Here is a 9,876-nt window from a genome sequence, read left to right on the forward strand (position 1 = left end):
TTCTTTTGGGAATGAGAAGATTCTAGTCTGATATCAGACTCGTTGCACTCCATTTTCTTCTTCAGAAGCAGTCAACTCAGAGTGGGAAGATCTGGACTCAGGCAAAGAAGCTTCCACGTACTCTGCTATCTTCTTATATTCAAACAGCCCAAATATATCTTCAAGCTCCAACAACGTTAGCTCAATTAGCTTCACAGCTAACTAAACTAAAAACTATTCACCTTGAGTAGATGAGCTTCTTCCTCTCTCAGTGCTAAACGGAGCCTCGTCTCCAGTTTATATATTCGTGATATCATCATCGATCCATACCGAATCTTCTGTTGGTCAATTACAGTCAGTTGTTAACAAAAGGGTGGAGTATTCGATTCGGTAAGGTATGGACCTCCGCTCAAAACACACACTGGCCGCCATCTTGTCCGACGCTCCGGTGTGGGTGGGTCGTGAACATGCGCAGTTGGCTGAAGTTGAAACGCCTCAGGCGTGATTTCTAACCCCACATAGGATAAGCAATAACCACGCCCTGTGGCGCCGGGATTGGCCAGGAGCAACACTGGAGGGCACGCAGCCCAGCGATTTCATGAACCAACTGAATAGCTCTTGAGAACGGACAGCGATTTTTAGATGGACCGATATCTACGTCGCTGGACGCTTGATGACGTCGACGGTGGGTGAGACTAGCGAGCGGCTAACTACGTTAAAAGTCATAATGCCAGAGGAAACAAGATTAGATCAAAAGAAGAAGAAACAAGATGAGACTGTTGAGATTCCTCAGACGTAGCCATGTGTATCAAAAAGCGCCTGTTCTGTGGCTCCGGCCGGAGCTGGACTGGACCCTTCTCTTGGCTGAAGGGTTTCTCAAATAAACTGAACTGCCAGTTCAGCTTATTTGAGAAACACATTGACACACCACAAACACACCTCTGGCCTGGCACAGTGTAGTAGTTTGTCACAGCTTGCATCTTCTTCTTCTTCTTCTTCTTCTTCTTCTTCTTCTTCTTCTTCTTCTGTTTGGTTTTACGGCGGTTGGCATCCAAAATGTTGCATTACCGCCATCTACTGAACTAAACCTAAACTGATCTGAATTGAACTAAAATAAACACAACAAAATAACACCATATCCACCCAAAGTACTCTGATTCATAATTACTTTCCATATCACTCAGATGCAGAGTTTGCACAAATGCATCTCTCAGTATTTTATCTATCTCTGCTCCAGATACATCAACCACATCCAGAAATCTCTTCCATAAAGTGCTACTCCACAATCCTCCTTCCCACATCTCCTACATATTCTCTCCCTAGTACACACTGATGCCACATGTCCATACTGATGACAGCAATAACACCTGATAGGTGCTCTCTCAAAGGGCCTCACCCTGTAACAAACATGATCACTAAACACTACAGATGGCAATTCCCCTTCAAAGGTTAAACACACACGATTACTCTCCTCTCTCTTTCCTTCCCAAAATCTCGACATTCTCCTTGCTTCATACACATCTTCCACCTCCAAAAAAGTATTAGCATCCACTGACAACGGCACTTGACTTACCACCCCTTTCCTTCTCCCAACGGGAAACACTTCACACGTTCATTCTGTTCAAGCTCATCAACCTTAACAATCTCCAACACTTTTCTCCTCTGACTCTCAGACATACACTCAATCACCACCATACCACTTTTAGTAAGCTTAACTGATCTCACAACTCCAACTTTCTTTCCAATGAACCTTCCTACAACATGTGGATCCTTAAAGATCCCGTCTGCCCATGTCACAGACACCATTCCCACAAGAAAAGACTCCTTTCTCCTCACAGACTCATCGCTCAATTCCTTCTGTTTTATTTCCTTTATCTTTCCCTCTGCTGTCGCTACCACTAACTCTCTGCCCTCCATTCGACTCTTCCTCCTCACTACTAACAGGGGCATAACGAAGAGGCTCACTAACATTCTGAGAACAGGCTTCCATGCCTTTCCCTCCGCCTTTGTTTCCCGACTTGTGCTTTTTGTGCTTCTTGCCCATTACTGTCCGCTCTTTTTCACAAAACAAGATTCTGTTGACTTCAAACCGCTCTCTCTCTCGCTCTCAGCAGCAGCAGCTCACTCCTTCTTCTTCTACCAATGAACTTCCCTTATTTCCTGCTCACAGCTTGCATCAAACACTAGAAAGCTGTTTTATCACTACACAAAGACACTGTGCTAATCACGTTTCTTTCGGCTATAACGCATTTTTAACGTCTCATAGACTGAAAAAGACGTGAATTGACAAGAACATAATCGAAGTGATCATATCCACATGAGTATCCCACCCCCCACATGGAGAGATGACATTCATCTGTTATTTTAGACAGTGGGAAAACTGCAACAGAGACTCACTACTAGTGGAAGCGAAACTAGCTCAGGCAGGATTTGATCCTAGGGGGACGCTGGAAAATATAGCCTAGTGGTTGGAGACCAGAGACTCACTAAACCACTTGGCTATCTCTACATATCCAAATGGTTTGGTTTGAGCCTTTGCCATGTCAGAAATAAAAACGGAAAACAATGCACTCCAGCCTCAATGAAGTGACAGTCGACTCACGTGGACCGACCCAACACATTTCAATAAAGCGGTTTTTATTATAAACATCCAAGCATATACACAGATAGAGATACACATAAATACATGACACTTGAGGGTTATTTTTTTGCTTTTGCCTGTGGGTCCTTGGCTATGCAGCGGGCTTGGAAGGCGTTCAGCATCTCGCTGCTGCTCAGCTTGGCCCCCTTTATCACCAGCTGCTCTCCATCCGCTGCAGCAGAGAAACACAAACACAGATATGTTGTATGTTTATTATTATTATTATTATTATATCTATACGAGGGATCAGCCGAGCAGCATTTTGGTAAACAAACCACGTCACTGGCTGGCAACGGCAATGGAACCCTATGGAGCCCAAGTGGCGCGAGGCCTGAGTGTCTGCTCTAGCCGGCTTGACTCTGTTTACATTTTAAAAACTGCGACAGTTCACACAACTTTAATACGACATGTATATATTATAGGCTACATCAAACTCTTGAGCTAATTCTGCTCTCACTCACAATGTCAAAATATAAGCGATGTGATGTATAGTTTTTGAGATATTAACATTTGTTTGGCACAACTCATACTATTAACTGCTGTGGGGTTCAGCATTTCTGGGTGTCAAGTGACATCACGCTGATTCGTCCTATTAAAAAAAACGTCATGGCTGTCAGGTAAAATGTCATGTCTCCAAAAATTCAATGTTTGGGGAATTCAGAGAAGCAGACACACTTTTTCATCGGGATAACCATCAGTGTTGAAACAATTAGTTGATTGGTCATTAGACAGAAAATTAATTGATTGTAATTTTGATAATTGATTAATCGTTTTATTCATTCATCAAGTAAAAATATGAAGGATTTGCTGGTTAGATCACACATGCTATGGTTTTCTTGATAATTATACTTGTAAGTGATTATAAGACATCACTTTGTGCTCTGTTTTAAAATACATACTACAGCATGCGCTAGGACGCGTCATCAGTGATGTTATCTGGGGTCGTAAGGTGTTTCGGGTCTCTCAACATCATACACCCTCGCCCAGTAGACCCAGCCCAGGCCAATTGAGACCCCGACTCGCGTACCAGAAGCCGCTCACGGATCAGCCTTCCTACTCTGTCTGCAACGTTGCCCGCGGAAGGGTCATACACCCCTATCCGCTGCAATAGAGCTAGTGCTACACCGCAGTATTGGCCCTTCGGTGCATGGAGGATCTCGGCCCTGTGGGTAACTCCCTGCCGTGCTCCTCCTTCATCTCACCAGACCCTCCCGGGGCAAAGGCAATCCAGAGGCAGAGAGGATGCCTCAAGGACACCTCAAGAGGGCCTGTGCGCTGCACGTCATTCGCCTGCGCCGGGCACCTCGCTCTAGCCTGAAGGACCCCAGGCTGCGCCGATCTTATACTGTGATGGCCATTTGTCATCATTGCCATTTTATAGACTCACTACTACATGATTATTCAAAAAATAATATAACCGGGCATATTTCAGAATTATGATTTGATGACATTGTTTTCAATGGCTATACTGTAAGCTTCCAATACAATCAGATGAAAAGGATTGCTTGTCAAAAAAACAACAACAACACATTATCACTCCTGTCAAATTATGACCTACTTGGCAGCGTGACCAGGAGGTGAGATAGTGGTATGAACCATGAACTAATAACACATCGTGATGACTCTTAACATGCAGTAGTGACTGTCTGATGATGAGCATGTATGAGTAAGAGACAAACAAGTGAACAGTCAACTGTGAGCAGAGCTCATACTTTACAGTCCACTGCTGACCTATGGCAGACATTTCTGCTTTCAGCGTGTTTGTGAGCGACATTGATTGCGTAATACACTATGATGCAGGAATGAAAGTGCCATCTCAGCATGAAATGCAAAGTCAAATTGAGCCTATGGTTGAGACGGTCTGCGCTGCGGCCTGGAGCACTGTCACCAAGTTACCACTGATGCTGGCTTACAATACAACCTGAACCCACCCTGCTGCCTGTCAAGTACAGAGCCTGCTTGAGGTGTTATGTCGATTCCATTCCAATTTCCATTTTCGTTTTAACAACCTATTAAAAACACACAAGGGGCGCGTATATCGTCATTACTTTAAGAAGACGCCTAAACACTTAATCTCTCCATCCACCATTACACTGTCTCTAGAGTGAGACTGCTATCTTCTTGTGTAAACCTGTGTTGTGTTGACAGCACTGGCAGCAACCCATGTTAGGGGTTGCTTCCAAAGCGCACACACTAACCACTATGCCAAGGGAGCTTACTGGAGCTGACTAATGGGCCTTTACACTGGTGAGTGAGTTTAACCAACCTACTCACTACCACTCGGGACTCACGAGGAGTCACAGCCATTCAGTTACACTTGCACCTATCAGTATCAGAGTGTTGTCATGTGGTTCTTACTGTATGTAACGTCCACTACAGGTTCAGACTTGTCGTGTTTCACCATAGTCGTCACCTCACAGTTGATGTTGGTGGCCCTGGCCTTCTCTGACCCCACCCTGACCAGAAACTCCCTGGGGACAAACAGAGAAAATGCTTAGATAACATTAGAGATGGTAACATGGATGGTCAGACACAGGGCTAACAATGGTTCAGTTTTTAGCAATGCTCACATTAAAAGAGGCTGTATTACAAGATTCAAAATATAATATAAGGATATCATCATCTCACACGTGAAAATATGAAGATCCACACAAGAGCTGGTGACTTAACACTCCAGCTGTAGGTACTGTCCCACTCAGACTACCAGTCCAGGATATAAACACGGGTCAATGTGCTGCCCCAGGCTTCTCCAGAGCTCTTTGACTGTCAACATTTAGCTAGGATGGTAGCTTATATAATATTGCATGCTTGCCGATTTTTTTTTTCAAACAGACAAGTGTACATTAGAACAGACATGTGCTCATAACAGAAAATAAATAAAAAATTACAAATATGATGGTACAAATTACAGTCGAGAATCAAGTAGCAATGACAAGAGAGAAAACAAAAACAAATTATTCTTAAATAGTTCACAGTATAATTTGACAGTTTTATTACTTTTATTACTATCTATACGTTTAAGAGTCCTAATGTAATCATTAAACTTACAAAGAAACCTTATGAAATTGGGGGAAGATTTTACACTGACTTTATGTATATGAAATTTACCATATAAAATCCACAGGTTAACAATGTAGTCAATTACACTATTCTCATGTTCAAGGTAGGTACATGTATACATTCAATCGTGATGTTATATTTAGTTGAGCTTAGAATGTAATCCTGCATTCGAGTTGCATGCTTGCCGAATGCATTGCGAATTTGCGAGAATCTGAGGTTTTAGTGAACGTGGCAAGATAATGGGCATGACAGCACAGTTGACAAATACAGGAGTAAAATCGCCACTAAATATATTTCAGAGCTCGCATCTGTGTCTGTGGCAACCGACTGGTGGTGACTAGGTCAGTGGTGGTGACTGATGTTAACAGCGACAGTCGGGTTGCTTCATTGAGAAATTATCGCTTTTATCAAACGCACAGCATAACGTTAATGCTTACACACACTAGACAAACACACACACTTCTTACCGTGTGGACCGGGCATTGGACTCAAACGGAGAGAACTGAACAACGATTTTCTTCACAGCTTTCAATATCACCGTCGGTTTAGTGGAAGCCGCCATGTTTTCTGAGTGACGTTTCACCTCGACATTGGACGACACTTCCCATGTGCGCCACCAGAGGGCGGCAGTGTATAGGAAGAAATAAACCACTGTGCTTGAGTTGGTAGGGTAGTCGACTTCCCAAATGCCATATAAAAGTTGCAAAAAAAATACAAACATTTTGATTTGATCTGAGCCATGCATGCAGGCTTCATCAACGTACAAATACATCAATGATGATGATGATGATGATGATGATGATGATGATCCAAGCCTATTTTCTGCAGACACTCACCTGTTTTAGTAGGCTAGTTTAGGAGTTTAATAGTGACATCAAAGGAATCCTTTACATAAGTATTTTTTCCAATGCAATGCAATTAGCATTCTGTAACAGCACCATCTCTCCCACAATGGCAACCCTTTCCCCTGAAACCTCTTCAATATGTTTATGGTTTATACGTGTGTGTGTGTGTGTGTGTGTGTGTGTGTGTGTGTGTGTGTGTGTGTGTGTGTGTGTGTGTGTGTCTCTGTGTGTGTGTGTGTGTGTGTGTGTGTGTGTGTGTGTGTGTGTGTGTGTGTGTGTGTGTGTGTGTGTGAGTGTGTGTGTGTGTGTGTGTGTGTGTGTGTGTGTGTGTGTGTGTGTGTGTGTGTGTGTGTGTGTGTGTGATTGTCTTTGAAGAATTTCCATCTATGTTTCTCATACATGTGTTAAATGCGATCTATATGAGCTGCTATTGATTACCTGAATGGTTGTATATTATCCTTTTGTAAAAAAAAAAAAAAAAATCCACAATGACATGTGACATGACACAGCACATTGAGGCTGACTGGAGGGGAAACTGAGAGTGGCATCTTCCTGTAATCGTGTGACAAACGATGTCACAGAGGAGAATGAAGTTAGGACAGGATGAATGGAGGGTCTGTCAGGCACTAAGTCAATAAGGGTGGTGCTCCTCCTTCAAATAGACAATCAAACAGACACATCTCATAATCAAATAGACAGCCGGCCACTAGCTGCTGCTGTTTCCTGCACTCAGCAGATGAGAAAGGTCAAAAGCCTGTCAGTGTACAAAATGGAAATGCATTCAGATTTTGTCTGTGTTGGCACTTTAGTCAGATTTGATTAGTGTATGAATTGTTTCCGTGAAGTGTCTGCATATAATGCCCAACTTTGCAGCATCTAATCAAAGCTGCCATTTTATCAGTTTTGCTAGAGAATGTTGTCATAGTTGATTTTCACCCTGGAGAGAGAAGATGTAGCTCAATGGCAAAGCGTTTTACTGCAGATCGAGGTCTCCAGTTCAAATCCGGATACCCTCTACTGTACATTGAGACCAGGGTTCAAGTCCCTATCTTGCAAACATTTACCCTTCTGAAACAAGACACTGAATCCCTACCAGCTCCTGCAGTGCTGTTCTTTATCTGACCTCTGACCTCTGACCTCTGGCCTCCCTAGGCATGCAGAAAGATGATTCCTCTACAGAACCAATAATCAAAAAATTTTCTTTTCTTTTTTTGGGGGGGGGGGGGGCATCAATAATTTGAACCAAAAATGCAATATCCCTCTACCATTTCATCACATTTATTTATGTTTGAGAAAATAGCAAATGTTAGCTGAAATGTTTGATTCCTGATAGTACATCTTTGAGAAAATATTAGTAATTGGCAATTATCGCCCACTATAGCTGGTGATATTGTATCGATATATTGTATCGATTTTTGTCAGCAATCACTTTGAGCTGTGCAGAATGCAGATTACATTTTAGTGATGAAAATCAAATATATATCCAAATTGTATTCGGATGGCCCCATGTATTTAACCCATAAGCAGTTTGATGCAAATTATATGAGTGTAGCCTATAGATAATACAAATACTGTACCTGTGTATCCCACCTATCCAATGCACTACATTGTTAGGCTACACTGCCAGTGTTCAGCTGGCTGCTGTTGAATTTTGCACAAAGAGCATTGTGGTGTGTTAGTGCTTTCATTCAATTATTTATATGAGAAAACACTAGATATATGAAAAAAGGCGAGACACGCACAATCCAAACCTGTGTAGGGCAGGTGCAGAGCTCGAGGCAGGAATAGTAGTGAAGAAAGTAAAGCTTGCACACTGCAAGGCTCCAGTTGAGTGTTTTTATTTAACACCGGTGGGTAACGTTTCGGGCACCCTGCCCTTCCTCAGACAGTGTGACATAGGACGATGCCATGCATGTATTTAAAGATGGCGTCGTCCTATGTCACACTGTCTGAGGAAGGGCAGGGTGCCCGAAACGTTAGCAAAACTGGAGCCTTGCAGTGTGCGAGCTTTACTTTCTTCACTAAAACACTAGATATAGGCCACTGTCAGCCTAACTTCATGTCACGCCCCCCCCCCCTTCCCCCCCATTGTAGCAGCAAGTACAGCACACTGAGAGGGTGAAAAAGTACATAATATAATCACTAATTCATCAACCCATACTGTATACACAACTGTCAGACTTTTTTCTTCACACGTCTGCGACCTCTGTGACCTCTGTGCAGTATAAGCTGCATATTTTTAGCCACACTGTATTCCGGAGGTGTGAAGAACAAAATGTGTTTTCTCACATCAGCACACCCTGGCTCCTACAGTCTAACTTTTAACTTAGCTGCAAGTCTCTTTCCTGAGCAGGCGACAGGCCGGCCCAGCCAGCCGGTGCTACTGGTGATACAGTGGAGGCTATATTTAGACGTAAGACTACTACTACTGAGAGAGAGGCCGAAGCATTTCCTATATACCGCCCCCCCCCCCCCCCCCCCCCCGTCAACCCCACCCCACTACACACACAGAAACACAGACCTGTGTGGCATTGTCCCGAATCAAGAAAGCGGAGGAGAGGGCGCTCCTCTGAAACAATGAATGCTCGAGGGGACGGTTGACCCCGAAGAAAAGGAGGTCAAGGGGAGCGTTTGTGTTTTTCCATTTTGTTTTTGAACGAACACCCAGAGGGCTAAAAATAAGAAGCGCCGCTGCTGAATCACCGATTGAATCGGCCTAAAGGAGCAGAGGCAGGAAGGAGCCGAGAGGGGACAGGGCTTAGCTGGCTCCATTTGTTAAGCTAAAGACTATTCTCTCTCCCAGGGCACATTTATTAGTGTGCTGAAGACTGCAGCTATTGTCCTGGTGCAGGGCTCTCTTCCCTCGCTCATCTATCAAGGTCTCCTCCGCCTGAGCAAAATAAGGCGTTATGAAATGGAACGATCCTCCCCCCGGGGAGGGGGATGTTGTTTAGGATGTTGTTGTGGGGCTGTGTCAACCGTCAGTGCTATTAGGCCCTGTCGTTTTCTTCTGCCTGGTGCAAGGAGCATCACAGGAGCTTCTCTGGCCTGCTGGGATGTGTTCTTTTTTCTTCTCACCAGAGTGCTCGTTTGTCTTGTTTCATTGTTACTGATGTACAACACACAATGCCACTATGCCATAGTAGAGCTCAACAGTCACGTTGCCCCCAGAAGTGAGTTTACGATTCATTTTCTCCGTAGACATTTTGAAAAATCCTTATATAATGAGTTTTAAGGTTGGAACCAAACCAACTCGTGACCTATTGAATCGTGAGTGACCATAAAATATTACAGTTGGAGCAAACAAATAAAATTACCGGGGGATGGGGGGTACGGGGGGGGTGGTTGCTG

At 43.7% G+C, this 9,876-nt stretch overlaps 1 protein-coding gene across 1 annotated transcript; it reads right to left on the reverse strand.

The window, feature by feature from the left end:
• Positions 1-2,609: 2,609 nt before the first annotated feature.
• mrpl53 (mitochondrial ribosomal protein L53) lies at positions 2,610-6,242 on the reverse strand (the record flags this gene model as incomplete). Its single annotated transcript, XM_083646200.1, has 3 exons — positions 2,610-2,792; positions 4,979-5,091; positions 6,148-6,242. 3 exons carry the CDS (start codon positions 6,240-6,242, stop codon positions 2,680-2,682), a joined length of 321 nt encoding a protein of 106 aa, XP_083502326.1. The 3' UTR covers positions 2,610-2,679.
• Between the last annotated feature and the right edge of the window lie 3,634 nt (positions 6,243-9,876).

Source organism: Poromitra crassiceps (assembly GCF_964638095.1).
Source record: "Poromitra crassiceps genome assembly, chromosome: 11".
In the NCBI taxonomy this organism is placed as follows: Eukaryota; Metazoa; Chordata; class Actinopteri; order Beryciformes; family Melamphaidae; genus Poromitra; species Poromitra crassiceps.